The 17,247-nt window shown below is 36.5% G+C and overlaps 1 protein-coding gene and 1 non-coding gene across 6 annotated transcripts in view; both read right to left on the bottom strand.

Annotated features, from left to right (window-relative positions):
* The window catches only part of ATP6V1H (ATPase H+ transporting V1 subunit H), a 124,043-nt gene that overhangs the window by 60,833 nt on the left and 45,963 nt on the right, over window positions 1–17,247 (bottom strand). For all 5 annotated transcript variants that reach the window (XM_027610489.1, XM_027610497.1, XM_027610466.1 and 2 more), the window contains one exon: window positions 11,688–11,880. In XM_027610489.1, the coding sequence (XP_027466290.1) occupies window positions 11,688–11,880 (193 nt within the window). The remainder of the gene's footprint in view (window positions 1–11,687; window positions 11,881–17,247) is intronic.
* Window positions 16,814–16,917, bottom strand: LOC113917284. The gene has a single exon (XR_003518189.1). It is a non-coding gene; the product is annotated as a U6 spliceosomal RNA (small nuclear RNA).

The raw sequence follows: 17,247 nt of genomic DNA on the forward strand, positions 1-17,247 counted from the left end.
AAGTTAAAAACTGTATTATAGGGCTTTTTTATATATGTACATATATTTACATGATAGCTATAGAGTTAAAGAGAGAAGAGACCTATGTGATTACAAGCTCTTACGTTTTACATTAAAGAGTAAAATACTCACTTTAATGGGAAAAGTTAAGGATGTATATATTGTGACATCAGAACAAGCTCTGAGAAATAAAGCACCACAAAGAACAGTTAAAAGGTCTACAGAAAAATTAAAATGAAATTTGAAAAAGGATTCAATAAACTCAAGAGAAGGCAAGAATGCAAGAACAAAAAACAGGTACGACGAACAAAAAACAAACAATAAAATGCTAGACCTAAATTCAACTATACCAATAATTACCTTAAATGCCAATAGACTGAACACTCCAGTTAAAAGGCAGAGATTATTAGGATAAAAATTCAAGACTCAAATATATGTTGTCTAAAAGGGACAAACTTTAAATATAAGACATAAGACATAGATAGGTTAAAAACCATAAGCATAAGAAAGCTGGCATGTCTATATTAATTTCAAATAAAGTAGGTATCAAGGCAAAAAACACCACAAATAATAACAGACATCTCACAAAGATTCAAAGGTCAGTTCACCAGGAAAACATATACGAATGTATTAATAACAGAGCTTCAAAATACATAAAGCAAAAATTGGCAGAACTCAAGGGCAAAACAGACAAATCCATAAATAACAGCTGGAGATTTTAACAACCCCTGCTCTCAGCAACTGATAGAACCACTAAACAAAAAATCAGTATCACTGAGGATCTAAAAAGCATTATCAACCACCCTGATTTAATTGACATTTTATAGAACACTATACATCTGCAAAATACACATTTTTTTAATTTTTTTACACATTCTTTTAAAGCACACATGGTACATTCACCATGACAGACCATATGATTAGCTATAAAACAAGTCTCAAATTTCCAAGAATTGAAATTTAGGATATGTTCCCTGACCATAATGAAATTCAATTAAAGACCTTATGCTGTGGGGAGCCCTAAATTCTGATACCCTCTCCCATTCTGATACTCTTCCCTCTTCCTTTGCTTTGGACTTTACCTATTACTTTACTAAATTTTCTATTACTTTTTCAAGTTATTTTTCTTACTACTCTCTCTTCTAACTTTAGAAACATATCAAAACTCTTTTGCTCATATGATCCTTTGTTATTTTCACTATGTATTTGTTGACTAGAGAATTAAACTTCATATTTGAGGTATTATCATAACTAGTGATTTCAACTCTAACCTCAAACACAATCAATATAATAACTAACACAGAACACCACTATTTTATTCTTCTAAAAACCACCTCACCTCTTAATTCTCCAAAATAATAGTACTCTAAAACTTAGTCATACTTGATTCTCCCCTTTTCTTCAACCCTATATCAAATCAGTCAATGAGCCTTATAATTTTCCCTTCAAAACACGTTTCAATTTCATCTTTCCATTTCATTATAAAGAATGAAAAGGATTGAATGGATTATGAAAAGTACTTAAGAAACTGAATTTGCCAAAAACAAACCTAGATAATCCAGCAGCAGTGTACTCTTTAAAGGCCCTAAAACTCAATGACATCTTCACCTCAACAAAATCAAAAGTATAAATATCATTTTTGTCTTTGTCCAAGTAACGGTGCAGAAATCTTGATTTCCCTAAAAGCACAGAGGAATCACATGACAATCCAGCTCTTTGCTTCACCAGAACTGCTAGCCTTGTGAAATTATACGTTAAAACAGGACTTCTCAAAACATCTGTGAAGACCAGTTGTGTTTGTTTTTTAACTTCCAATCAGTCATGAACAAATACTTTTATAAAATACAATAAAAATGACTTTCTAGAAAAATGCATTTTAAAACACATGCAAATATAAGCTCAAATTTTATATTATTAAATTTGACAGGTATGCAACTATTCTGTCAAGTTACTGTAAGCTTCTAACTGCTTATTCTTACTTTCTATACTTACCACTGCAGGCTTCTAACCAACAGTTCACAGCACTGCACTGACATGCACACCACACTTGAAGTACCACTGTATAAACACTCACCCCAAGATTAAAAATTGTCTCAGTCTTACTATACCCCACTCAAACCTGGTACTTAATGAGCAAGACAGATACATCTCTGAAACAAGGAATAAGGTATAGAGACTTGGGAATAAAATTTCTTGATAGCAATACTTCCATGCTAAAGCAGTAGGCAAAACAGCACCTACACACTCAAACGAGGTGGACCTCTCTGAAGGGCGGACGACTATAAACCGCCCACACAGGAAGATGTGGGTATGTGCAGGTCTGTGTCTATGTGTTCGTGTGTGGGGGTGTAAATTAAACATTATGACTAATACAGCCAATAAAAATCCAAGTCCAATTTGGTGGTATTTCTTTTGAAAACACTGAGTTGTAAAAATATAATTTATCTTATTATCTGACATATTACGTAGGCTCTTGACTAAGCACAGCCAGAAAGGGAAATAAAACTCACAACAGATGTAAAACTCTAATAATGGAACACTACATCAAAAACTAATGATTAACATAACAATAAAAAATTTTTAAAAAAAGATGTAAAACTCTAGACAACAAATATGATCTTCAATGTCTTTCTCAGTCACAGACTCAAAACATACTAATTTATTTTAGGACCTAAAGATTGACAAATCATTTAACCAATAGAATAACATTTGCAGAGACCTGGAGTCCAGCACCTGCTATGAATAAGTGAGACTGACATTTTCAAAAATAAAATTCACCAAGCCAAATGGAAAAAAAAAAAATAGCAATTTTTTCAGCTCACAGCAGCTCAGCAAGCTTCCTAAAGTCTTCAGCACAAAAATTTCCTTCCTAAGTTTCAAGATGTGGGAAAAAATACATGACTAGACCATCCTTAAACAACCTCATCAGTGAAGCTCATTTAACAGTTACAGGAATTTGAGAATGATAAAGAAAAAAAAGGACACATCATTTTTCCACCTATTGATGGTCTAAGTCAAATGGCTTTACTATGTCATTACTAATGACTTAATTTTAACTCAGTTGCATACATTAAAGTTGTGGATATCTAAAGACATTCTTCTGATTTTCAGCCCTTAGAATATTCCCATAATGACTGTACTGTCCCAGATTTAGCACAGCAGGGTCTAAAAAACTAATATTCCTGCCAAGAGATTGAGTCTCTTTTACATAATCTGAAATCCAAATTAGATAACAGATGCCCAGAAATTAGCCTAATAATTAGTTCTATGTGCTGTGGGTACAAACTGAAACTGTAAATAAAGTTTAAAAAAGGTTTTTAAATCTTGTTAAATATTAGTAAAATATTCATGCCGCCTCTTCTAAATCAAACAGGTCAGCATTGGATCTTTTCCTATGTTCAACACCAAGCAAGAATGCAATTTACAGAGATACGGGATTTAAAGAGGCAAACTGCTATCATTCTCTGCTTTTCTGGAGAGAAAAGGCACAGATTGTATATTTACTATTGCCAGGCTCCTACTACCTTACTGAATCCTTACCTAATCTTGAAGTGAGTTAAGTATTCCTAACCACCTTTCACAGATGGAGAAATTCGCTCTAAGAGTTCAGGCCACCCTCTCAACAAACTAGCACCGAATTCACACCTGCATCTTATCCAATCCAGAGCGTACACTCTTTCTAATACACCATACTGAAAGGAAAATCAGAAAAGAGCTATACTATTGTACTTCTTAAATTTCCATATAAAGTAAATAATCAACTAGAGAACTTCCAAATCAGGTCAAAAAAAAAAAAAAAGAAAAGAAAAAAACCCTAAGAACCTCAGTCTGGCTCCCTAGTACTTTGGGACTTTATGAGCTTTTTACATTGTAAACCTTCTTCATGGTGACTTCATGAAGTCACTGCATGAAGACAAGCATTTTTTTTAGAGATTTTATTTATTTATATGAGAGAGAGAGCACGCATGCATGAGCGGTGGGGAGGGGCAGAGGGAGAAGCAGTGTTCTCGCTGAGCAGGGAAGCCCAATGCTCAATCCCAAGACTGGGGATCATGACCTGAGTTGAAGGCAGCCACTTAACCAACTGAGCCACCCAGGGGCTCCTAAAGACAAGCATTTAAACACAATACAAAATCCTGAGAAAAAGTATCTTTATCTTATTCATTCTTCCATTTGCTCAGTAACTAACACATTGCCTGTTACATAATTGGTCTTTAGTAAACATCTGACAGATGAATAGATAATCCATGAAAGAGACAGAGAGAGTAGATGGGAGAAGGAAAGGGATAAGGAGACAGAGGGAGGATCTCAAAGGTAGGATTCAATTAATATCAACTAACACCTCTCTTCTATGATACAGCAATATTAGAGATCCCTGCTTCCAATGACCCTTTTATTTTACAATAATAATGATCTAAAATGAAAACCAATGAGAGGGAAGAGGAACTAGGCAGGAGCAAAATACTAAGCAGGGTTTGTGGGAAGCTCAGATACCAAAAGTGACCATATATATTATATTTAAGGCAGCTTATACTGAGCTTTAGATTAAATCTCAGCCCATTACTATAAATTACTAGTAATTGATTTCTCACTAGAAACTCACAGAACTTACTATATTATCTAAATAATACTTATCAGAAAATGTAAGTTTATTGGGGCACCCAGGTGGCTCAGTGGGTTAAGCATCTGCCTTTGGCTCAGGTCATGTTCTCAGGGTCCTGGAATCAAGGCCCACATCGGGCTCCCTGCTCAGTGGGGAGTCTGCTTCTCCCTATCCCTCTGCCCCTCCCTCCACTCATGCTCTTTCTCTAAAATAAGTAAAATCTTTTTTAAAAAGTGTAAACTTATGAAAACTGAAGGAAAAAAGTTAAAAGTGTAGAGATCTATTCTTTCAAACAACAGAAGGGCTAAAATAAGACTCTGACTGTTACAGCAGCTCTCTCTCCCACACCTATACCTTATCTTAAAAAAACAAGTTACCTTATTATCAAATTATCGGAAGAAATAACTTTTGGTAAATGTTTACAATCATCAACATTTAGAACAATAAACATTTGAACTTAAAAAATATAACACACAAAAGAGGATAAGTAGGTAAAAACTGAAAAATACTATTCATTTGCAAGTTAATTACTTAGACAACTGTTGAAAGTCATACAAAGAATAATAATAATAATAATGATCCAAGTCATCTTTCTAGGATAATCTATTGCAAAGACATTGAGCTGAGGGTAACCAACTTTCTGAACAATTTAGCAATTACCAAATATATCTCATTTTCTAAAGAGAGTTTTCATGACAAGTTAGGAAAATGGAGTTTTCCTAACTTTAGTTTCCAATTTAGACAAAAGTCCATGCACTAACAGAAAACAGGGACTCTCTCCTTGTAGCCTTGCTTTCCACATTAAGTTTTGTTAAGTGGATTATTTTAATAAAATTCTAACATATCAGTAACCTTAAGATACTCATGAAAACTAGAGTAGGACACTCTCGGGTAAGTTCATTCTCAATGCAGAAGTAGCTGCAAGCAGACATTCTATCATAGAATTTTATTATCATACTTTAAAATATGGGAACGAAGCAAAGCAGCGAAAAATTTAAAAAGGAATTTAACTCAGTTAATAAAGAAACCAATAAAAATATCAGTCAATTCAATACCACTACCCTACTCTTTCTACTCAGTCACAGATATGTATACTTATTGAGGGCCTACTATGTGCCAAGTATTCATTTAGCCCACATTTATTTTTTCAAAGGACAATAACATATGAGCATAAAGCCCAATGAGGGACTTAAGATTGTTGATATTACTCTCACCAGACACATAAACAAACCTGAAGCATGGAGAGGCTAAGCCAACTTGCCAAAGGCACAGAAACCAGCTCAAGAACCCATTGAACATGACCTTCACTGTGCATGCTGGGCGCACACACTACCACCAACCTCAGTGCACACTCTTTGTAGAAATTGACACCAAGCATGATCTGCCCAAATTGTAAAGAGATGATAATACAGACTCCCTCTTAACCATTCAGGTTTTCAGTGCCCACTACAATTCAGCCAGAGTTGATACCCAATGTAGAAAGAGAACAAAGATCATAAATTACAGGTATTAAAGTATCAATAGGCTTCCATATCTAGGAGTGAGACTATATTTAATTTTCATACTTTTTCTTAATATTCTTCCAAGTATCTTTTTTTTAACCATAAGACCATATTATTTTCATAAACAGGAAAAAGATCAAATTTTTTTCCATTTTCTTAATGACAGGTGCTTAATTTGGAACAGGAAGTTTTAATAAAATAAAGGCTCCTGTAACTACCACAGTATAGAAAGGAAGAGAAATAAGGGAGAAACTCAAAACAAAGACAAATCAAATAGGAGCTTTAAGCCTTCAGAAAATAAATACACTGAGTTGAAAAGATATAATCCGTTGTTTGGGTGTTGAGTTTGAGAAGTTCTTTATACCCAAACAACAAATAATCAAGTCAAAAAATGGGCAGAAAACATGAAAAGACACTTCTCTGCAGAAGACATACAAATGGCTAACAGACACATGAAAAAATGTTCATCATCATTAGCCATCAGGGAAATTCAAATCAAAACCACATTGAGATACCACCTTACACCAGTTAGAATGGCAAAAATGGACAGGGAAAGAAACAACAAATGCTGGAGGGATTGTGGAGAAAAGGGAACTCTCTTACACTGTTGGTGGGAATGCAAGTTGGTACAGCCTCTTTGGAAAACAGTGTGGAGGTGCCTCAAAAAATTAAAAATAGAGCTACCCTATGACCCAGCAATTGCACTCCTGGGTATTTACCCCAAAGACACAGATGTAGTGAAAAGAAGGGCCATATGCACCCCAATGTTCATAGCAGCAATGTCCGCAATAGCCAAACAGTGGAAAGAGCCGAGATGACCTTCAACAGATAAATGGATAAAGAAGATGTGGTCCATATATACAATGGAATATTACTCAGCCATCAGAAAGGATGAATACCCAACTTTTACATCAACATAGATGGGACTGGAGGAGATTATGCTAAGTGAAATAAGTCAAGCAGAGAAAGTCAATTATCACGTGGTTTCACTTATTTGTAGAACATAAGGAATAGCATGGAGGACATTAGGAGAAGGAAGGGAAAAATGAAGGGGGAAAAATCGGAGGGACAGATGAACCATGAGAGACTATGGACTCTGAAAAGCAAACCGGGTTTGGGGGGTTGGTGGGGGGATGGGTTAGGCTGGTGATGGGTATTAAGGAGGGCATGTACTGCATGGAGCACTGGGTGTTATATGAAAATAATGGATCGTGGATCACCACATCAAAAACTAATGATGTATTGTATGGTGACTAACATAATAAATTAAAAATAATAATAATTAAATAAATAAATAAATATAATCCATATTCAACCATAATGAATAGAGTTTAAAAATGCAATCAGCTCTGCCTCATGTCCATCACAGTAGGCACAGCATACAATAAAGTAGCACAAGCAGATCTGACAGAGCCTTGTTCCGATGCACTGGGCTTCAGTGGGTAATGCCCCAGAGTATGAATATACCTTAGGGTGACTCAGTGACAGGATGGCTGAAGGATTTGTGTTGGCCCCACCAGTTCAATGCCCAGAAGGGTAATACAGATCAGCAAAGCAAATGCTCCATTTTACAGAGCACGTCTGTTCCTTCAGAAAGCAAATGATCACAAATCAGGATTGTATCTTCAAGCGCCAGACTTATGTGCTCCATTTACTCCCTTAAGCAGGGGGCAATAATCAATCTACAAGAAAAATTACTGACAATTCCAGAAGTCAGCATCTTTATTTGTTAACATTTATCAACCTCTCTGCACTTCTGTACTAAAACACTCCCAGGCATCCTTCCAAAATCTCTTGGAGCCTTCTCTCCAAAGCTTCTCCTTAAGCCCCCCATTCTTACCCTCCACCTCTTTTATATTATTTTTCCTCTTGTACATTACTTAGTGCTCCATTGAAGTGACATTATTTACTTACATATTCTGTCTTCACTAAACTACAAGCCTTTCAGTGTCAAGCTGTATCTCAAGCATCTGTGTTCCCTGTTGATTAGCATAATGGCTGGAATATAAAAGGGACTCAAAACTTGGCTTTTGTGAATTAAACGAGCTCTAGCACTGAAAGGAGACTGTTGGGAGATCCTAATTCTAGAATTGTTCATCTTTACTAAATAAATAAGAATATGGATAATGAAACACTCAAGTAGAAAAAAAAGTTCATTCAACTTAGCTACTAAAATACTTCAAGGTAGAGTCTCATTAATACAATCTACTCTGATTTAAGAACTGATTATTACCTTATCTGGACTAAACTGAAATTTACCTTGACAATTCACATAGACAGTTTGCTAGAAAACCTAATGGCAGAGCCAATATGGTGAGGCATAGGAGGTACCACATTAACCTGTTTCTTAAGAGTAAACTTCTTAAGGGCCACAGAACAATTTCTACGTGAAAAAGAATGTATTTTCAAGTAAGGAATCTGAATTCCTTTCTCACAGGACCTACAGTTCTCCTTTTCATGGTTTCCCTCCCTTTTAATGCCACTCTTAAGATTCCTGAGAAAATGTACCAAGAAAAGAAACAAAGGAGATGACTAACTGAGGAATCAATCTACAAATCTTGGTTTCCTCATCTATAAAATAAAAATAATGGTAGAACCTAGTGGATGATCACAAAGATTAAATAAGGCAATGCATGAAAATCATTCAACAAATTACAACAGTTATTATTCTCAGCATCAAAGACAGGTTAGCATGATGGTTAAGAGCATGAGTCATACTGCCTGAGACTGAATTCCTGCTCTGCCACTTCCTAGCTATTTTGGCAAATCACTTAACCTCTTGTGGCCTAACGCCCATTACATGGAGTTCTTGGGAGATTAAATGAGTAACACATTTAAAGCAATTAGAACAGTGCCTGACACTGGATAAACTCTCCATAAACATTAGTTATTAATACTATTAACTACAAACACCTAGAAAAGAGTTCCTACACACTAAATTTAAAAATTTTAAAGGTGACAAATGCTATGAGTAAGCAATTTATAGGTAGAATAGAAATAGCTGATAAAGCTATTAAACAATGCTCAGCTTCATTCATTATTAAGAGAATACAAATTTAAAATAATGATTTCACTTTTCAGCTCATCTTTTGCAACAATTAAAGAAATGCCAAGTGGAAGAAAGGAAAAGCATGTACTTTCAACATGTAGTTGATGGAAATGTAAACTTGCACATTTATGAAAGGTGATTTGGTGTTACCTATCAAAACTGTAAAAGTTTATTACTTAATTCAGCAATTACACCTATAGAACTATATCCCAACAGAAATATTCATCAAAGTGGGCAGACATGTAGAAAAAACTGGAAACACCCCACATGCCCATCAACAGGACACTGGTTAAAGAAACCACTTCACATCAACACAGTAGAATACAGACATTTAAAAAATTACTGAAGACCCACATATATGAAAACGAACGCATATTCATTATAGATTGTTAAGAATAAAGTTATGGAACAGTATTTATAACATGACGTCATTTTATTTTTAAATACAAAATTACATACCTATTTATATATTTATCTCTACGTGCTTAGAAAAATCTGAAACATGTTAGTGACTATGTTTGGCAAATGTGAGGTCTATGCCATTTAAATTTTTGCAATACATCTATACTACTTTTTAGTTTTGATTTGCTCTTGTTTATTTAAAAAAAGCATAAGAGTAAATAATAGTTAAAAACAGACTGTGAAGCCAATAACTTGGATTTGTATGTCTATCAGCAATGTGCCTTCTCTGTCTCAGTATCCCCATTCATAAAATGAGAAGACCAATACTAATACTAATGATACCAATACACTAACAATAACAACAATAATTACCATGTTATAGGGCAGTGGTAAGCATTAAATGAATTAACAAATGGAAAGCCTTAGAACAATGCATAGCACAGAATAAGCACTTTCTAAACTGCCCACTATTATTACTCTTGGGTAGCATCCTTAAAAGACCCTAGGGTCAGTTCCATCCACGTCACTGCAAATGGCAAGATTTCATTCCTTTTGATGGCTGCATAATATTCCATGGTATATATACACCACATCTCCTTTATCCATTCATCTGTCGATGGGACACCTTGGCTCTTTCCATAGTTTGGCTACTGTGGACGTTACTGCTATAAACATTGGGGTGCAGGTGCCCCTTCGGATCACAACGTTTGTATCTTTGGGGTAAATGCCCAGTAGTGCAATTGCTGGGTCGTAGGGTAGCTCTATTTTCAACTTTTTGAGGAACCTCCATACTGTTTTCAGAGTGGCTGCACCAGCTTGCATTCCACCAACAGTGTAGGAGGGTTCCCCTTTCTCCGCATCCCCGCCAACATCTGTCATCTCCTGACTTGTTAATTTTAGCCATTCTGACTGGTGTGAGGTGGTATCTCATTGAGGTTTTGATATGAGGAATTCTTAATCTCAGGAAACAAACTGAGGGTTGCTGGAGTGGTGGGGGGTGGGAAGGATGGGGTGGCTGGGTGATAGACATTGGGGAGGGTATGTGCTATGGTAAGTGCTGTGAATTGTGTAAGACTGTTGAATCACAGACCTGTACCTCTGAAACAAATAATACATTGTATGTTAAAGAAAAAAAGAAGATAGCAGGAAGGGAAAAATGAAGGGGGGGGAAATTGGAGGGGGAGATGAACCATGAGAGACTATGGACTCTGAGAAACAAACTGAAAGTTCTAGAGGGGAGGAGGGTGAGGGGATGGGTTAGCCTGGTGATGGGTGTTAAAGAGGGCAGGTATTGAATGGAGCAGTGGGTGTTATACGCAAACAATGAATCATGGAACACTACATCAAAAACTATAATAAAATTTAAAAAAAAAAGAAAGTGAAAAGACAAAAAAAAAAAGAAAAAGATACTAGATCAGCCAAGTCATCCCTCAGAAGCCCAATTAAACCCTAAGGTAAGCAACAAAATGATCAACACACAACTGCTATGGCAAATACACTGGGTCTGGGCAACCGATTAACAATACTTTATTTCTGTGTTACAGCTGCCTGGCAGCCAGAAGAGCTAGGATTCCGATTCTAACTCTCCTCTCCCTCTTGTCCTCAACTCCCTCATCTGTTCAAGGGAGGAAGCTGACTTAAATATCACCCAAATTCTAATATCCTAATAGGACAATTTTACTAAACAAAATGATTATAGATCTTTTGGAGTTGCCCCAGAAAGACACTGCTCATCAGCAGATCCAAAATCTGAAATACAACTCTATACTAAAACAAGGGCCCCTTAAGAGAAAAACTTCCCTAACAGTGTCTTGGAACACAATGCAACAAAAAGGGATTTCCTCTACATGAACATCATACAATTACATCTCCTGTAAGTCTGTAACTCATATATTTTACGCACTTAAATGGTTTTTCCTCAATCCCACTCCCCCATGCCACAATACAAATTAGTGAGATTTTACTCTATGTTCACCAAGGCCCAGTAGTTTCATAACTACATGGAGAACAAGCCATTTTTTCCCACCTGCTAAAAATCCCCCAAATATACTTCACAGGGAAAATGCCACACACACAAACGCGTGTGCACGCATGCACACACACCATTAAAAAAACACCACAAAACACTTACACGGAATGCTGCAAGAATGATTCTTGTCACTTTCTCTTTGACAGATTCTTGAAGGATATCGGACAGGACAGGAATGATATTATAGCGCCGCAGGTGTTCACACATTTGAGGACTGAATGCCAGGAGCCATATTGAAAAAATCATTTGATACTGGAGTTGAAAGCCACACTTGTTACTCAAAACTCCCATGATGCTGAAAAGGAACACACATTAAGAAAACATTTACTATAACAGTGCAATAAGAAAAAATAATTATTTATTCTCTTTTTGCACTAATGGAACAAGTCTCTCTGAATTATGTCCTCAGTTTCTTTTCTGCCAGAAATAACAAGCAAGGTAGGCCCCTACTTATAGAGGGCCATTTCCAGCACAGCCTCACTTAAGTCTCTCTCCAAAAGTCACAGGACTTCAGCATTCAGCAGCACCTGCTGCAGAGAAGCAATGAGAAAGGAAACACAGACTTGTAATACGGCAGAAGAAATAGTAAGACACACATAAAAAAGCTAAAATCAAAAGGACTTGGTAACACAAATAGATGTACAGCTTGGTGAAGTTAGAAGGTATATTAAGATTTTTGAGTCTGGATAACCAAGAGGATCATTTATACCTTTAAAGATATTTAGGAACCTCACACAGAGAAAAGGGGATGAATTTGGAAAAAGCCCATCATGAGTCTGAACTGGACACAGCCAATCTTTAACTTTGGGGGTTAAAACCTCAGAAGCTTCTAGGTGAACCTCTCACTTTATTGATATGGAAACTGGGAAAGCCATATGGAAATGAAAGAGGTTACGTCAAGTAAGAAGACAAAGGAAATTTCCCTGGGGAATGCCTACATGCAAGCAAAAAAGAAGATAAACCACTAAAAAATGACAAGAGACGTTATGGGTAACTCAAAACACAACACAAAGAGTGAACCCTAACGTAAATACGGACCTTAGTTAATAAGAATATATCAATATTGGCTCATCAAGTTAAAGAAATGTACCATACTAATGTAAGATGTTAATATGGGAAAACTATGGGATGACAAGTATATATGGGAATTCTGACTTGTGATTTTTCTGTAAACATAAAACTGCTCTTTAAAAAGTCTATTAATAGAGCTACCCTACAACCCAGCAATTGCTCTACTGGGTATTTACCCCAAAGATACAAATGTAGTGATCCGAAGGGGCACCTGCACCCCAGTGTTTATAGCAGCAATGTCCACAGTAGCTGAACTATGGAAAGAGCCCAGATGTCCAGCAACAGATGAATGGATAAAGAAGATGTGGTGTGTGTATATATAGCGATCAAAAAATGAAATCTTGCCATTTGCAACAACGTGGATGGAACTAGAGGGTATTATGCTATGCAAAATAAGTCAATCAGAGAAAAACAATTACTATATGATCTCACTGAGATGTGGAATTTAAGAAACAAGGCAGAGGATCATAGGGGAAGAAAGGAAAAAATGAAACAACATGAAACCAGAGAGGGATACAAACCATAAGAAACTCTTAATCTTAGAAAACAAACTGAAGGCTGCTGCGGGGGAGGGGGGTGGAGGGATGGGGTAACTGGGTGATGGACATCAGGGAGGGTAGGTGCCATGGTGAGTGCTGTGTATTGTGTAAGACTGATGAATTACAGACCTGTAGCCCCGAAACAAATAATACATTATAGGTTAATAAAACAAATTAATTAATTTTTAGGGGCGCCTGGGTGGCTCAGTCATTAAGCGTCTGCCTTTGGCTCAGGTCATGATCCCAGGGTCCTGGGATCGAGTCCCACATCAGGCTCCCTGTTCCGCGGGAAGCCTGCTTCTCCCTCTCCCACTCCCCCTGCTTGTGTTCCCTCTTTCGTTGTCTCTCTGTCAAATAAATAAAATCTTTAAAAAACAAAAAACAATTTTTAAAAATAATAAAAAGTCTATTAATAAAAATAAGTAAGATTTTTTAAATCCAATTTTATAATCTACAACTACTAATTTAGTGGAAGGCTTATATTTGTGCCATTTCTCCATTTTTGTGATTTGTATACAGTTATAAATTTGCTGAACTGCCCTTAATTTTCTCATGCTTGATTTCTCCCTTACCTCTTTTCTACTTGGGGTTGTTATTTAAGACTTGCTTTTATTTAATATTGATGTCAGTGTTTCAAAAACTGTAAAATCAAGTCCTTCTATGCTATTAATACCCTAGTACCTACTTTCCTTTTGCTCTCTGATTGCTCCACTTATTAAGGTAAGCCTTCTGCACTCTGTTTTGTGATGCTGTGGCTGAGACTTTAAGCTACACTTCTGCTCCGCCAGCCGGCTCTGCCAACAGGAGCGGCTAGAGGTTGACTGCCAAGATGGAGGAAGAAGAGGCTTTGTCCTGTCGGCTTCCTGCCCCTGTGAGTACCACTCCAACAACAGTCCTTCACCTCCACAGCAGCGACTGTACTTTGCCGTGGCAGCGGCTGAATTAAGTCTGCAACGCGCTGGCTGAACAGCCTCCCTGCACATGTTCAGAGAGAGCAGCACCAGCCATCTGGGTCCCTGACCTACAAGGCCCTTCCTCTGAGCTCAGGAACACAAGCCCTGGATTAAATCTCAGTTGAATACACATTCCTTGAAGCACGTAAACGTTCTTAATTCCAATCTCTTACCTTTGCTCCACAACTTCAGGGGAAGCGTCTCCACCTGCTACCTCTCTTGACACTTGAGAGTTTTGTTTTCAGACACCTAGTTAATAGTTCTTTATATTAAATTATCTGTTAACAAATCTGTAAATGTCCAGAAGGGTTATACAGAGCACCGGACCAATACGCTATTGCTGAAACCAAGACAAAGATTTCAAAGGAAGCAGCAGTCAACAATGATGAACACTGCAGAGAAATCTCAGAGCGTTCAAAATTTGTCTACAATATATATGAGTCTGTTGAAAAAATAAGGAAGTCTTCTATATCCAAATATTAACTACAAGAAAATTCTAATGAAGCAAAATAAAGTTCCTATTTAACAGAAAAAGGAAGGGTTTCCCCTAGAGGCAGGAACCCTAACTCTGAAGACAGTGGAGCATGAAAACATGCTAAGGGCTTACAAAGGACACAAAGGCCCAAGATAAACCTAAATACAGCAATTTAACATTTATTGAAGATCTATATGGCAGGTACACTGCAAGGCACGGGGCACTTGTGGGGGGCAAATGGTGGGCAAAAACAGACACTGCCCATGTCCTCAAGGAACTCAGAATGCAGCGCAGTGGGAGGGAAGGATTCTCAAAGGAAGTGACCCTTGAGCTGAGACCTAAAGAATGAGTCAGTATCGAGCCCCATTTAGGTGTCTGCTATCCTTCTCAAACTGATGAGTTTAGTGTTATTTTTAATCACTGAAAAAGTTACTGAATGATGCTATAGAATCCTGAGTGCTACCTTTGTTAGCTATTTAACACTTTCCAACTAGATTATAATTTTTTAAAGGAAAAGGACCATACACTTCTTTGTATTCCCTATAATATGCAGTACATTACGCAGAGAGCTCAAAAAATACAAATTGTCAAATCCAAAATTAGAAGGCTAAGGTTCATGAGCCAAAATAATTATTTAGTGTTCTATTTTGTTTTTAATTAAGGTTTTAAAAAAATCAAGCCAATGAGGGGCACAGGGAGACAAAACAGCTAATTTACTGGCTGACTGACACACTTCTAGCTAACTGCTGCTCTTCAAACCCATGAGCACCTTGCACCTCATCACACAACATCACCCAATAATATAATGTTTTGATGCTTCAAATAAATCTTACCTTTCATTTACGTACTACTTTCATTATATACTACTTTATACTTTCAAAATACTTCAATGCCAATTGAATCTGTGGAGGCAATTATCCCAGAAAAGCTTCCTTTGCTCCAGTATTTAATGAATCAGTGCTATCAGACTTTCTAGTGAAGTCAATATGCAAGACAATGCAAAGTATATTTTTGGTCTTACATAGGTATATAAACATTCAGAAACAGTACTGTATCATTCACATAAAAGGCTTTTTCTTAAGATTTTATTTATTGATTTAGAAAGCGAGAGAGAGAGAGAGAAAGCACAAGCAGGAGGGGAGGGGAAGAGGGAGAAGGAGAGAGAGGATCTCCAACAGACTCCCCGCTCGATCCCAGGACCCTGAGATCACAACCTGAGCTGAAATCAAGAGTCAGACGCTCATCCAACTCAGCCACCTAGGTGTCCCCACATAACAGACTTTTTAACAACAAAAAAATGATATAGCTAAAAATGTTCTGGAGTTTTTAAAATAGCAGTTCTATTCTTTTCAAAAAGGCTATACTTGAGTTTTTTCCTCCTCACATAATTCCTGCTTTTGAGTTGAGGAATACCAAAAAGAAAGAAACAAAGGATATTTTCAATCCTAAACAAAAGAAATGTACACGTTTTGTTTCTTCAAAAATTAAAAGATTAAATGAGTTTTTTGATTGTGATACTATCAACAAGTTAACATACTATACCTTTATTTATACCTGCTCTCAACCTAAAGGTCTCTATTTTTTTATTACTGTTAATCTAATTTAGCAGTCATTAGTATATCGAAACGTATAGGTTGAACACGGAGTATTCTAGACTATATTTGTCCCTGCTTCTTGTTGCTAAATTGAACAGTTAATACTGCTTCATGTCTTCCAAAATACTAAGTGCCAGTAACTAGAAGAGCTGCATTTGGTTAACTTCAGTATACCTTAGGGTCCACTGGACCAAATTTCAGTATTTGCGTTTATTTTTGAGCAATTCTATTTGTAGAAATTGCTGATTCATCACTTTTATTTTCTTTTCCAGATCTTCCAAAAAACAAAAAGGAAATTTTTTTTTGTATGTAACAGAATGAAATTCAACTTATTTTGCAATTACTACACAGGTCTATTGGATCCACTCATAAACCTAAGATATATTATGGGATTTCAGTGATTTTATATTATCCATAATTTGAAGAATTATACCATTTTATTATCTGAGATACTATTTCATCATTATATATTCATTATTCCCAACTATGTTAAAAAAATTAAAGACTAAAATTATAAGAAAACTGGAGAATGATGAAATCGCCTAGGAAGATGATATAATGAAATAAGTAATTATCCTTTCTTATTCTATTGCCCAAAATATTGCATCATTTTTACAAATTTGCATGTCATCTTTGCTCAGGGGCCATGCTATTTTTCTCTGTATTGTTCCATTTTTAGAATATGTGCTGCCAAAGCAAGCATGGTATCATTATTAAAGAAGGTAAAAAGGCTGGAAACACCATCTCTTTAGTCTACCTTTAGATTTCTGTGCAATAAAAAATTAACATCATAGTCAGTCCTGAAACCGCTATTCTTAGAAAAGTCTGCCTACAAAGTGAGCCTTTGGCTGGCTTCTGGGTACCTGAGTGGTAAACAGTTCCCTACACTGATACAAAACTTTCCCTAAATGATAAAGGTGGCTCACTCTTCCTATACTGTATGCTCAAACAATATGCTTCTGTTTATACTGAACACGTGCTGTCCTTCTGGAGTCTGGAATTTTCCTGCATGCTAGGCAAAGGGTGCCT

The sequence above is a fragment of the Zalophus californianus genome, chromosome 4, assembly GCF_009762305.2.
Source record: "Zalophus californianus isolate mZalCal1 chromosome 4, mZalCal1.pri.v2, whole genome shotgun sequence".
NCBI lineage: Eukaryota > Metazoa > Chordata > Mammalia > Carnivora > Otariidae > Zalophus > Zalophus californianus.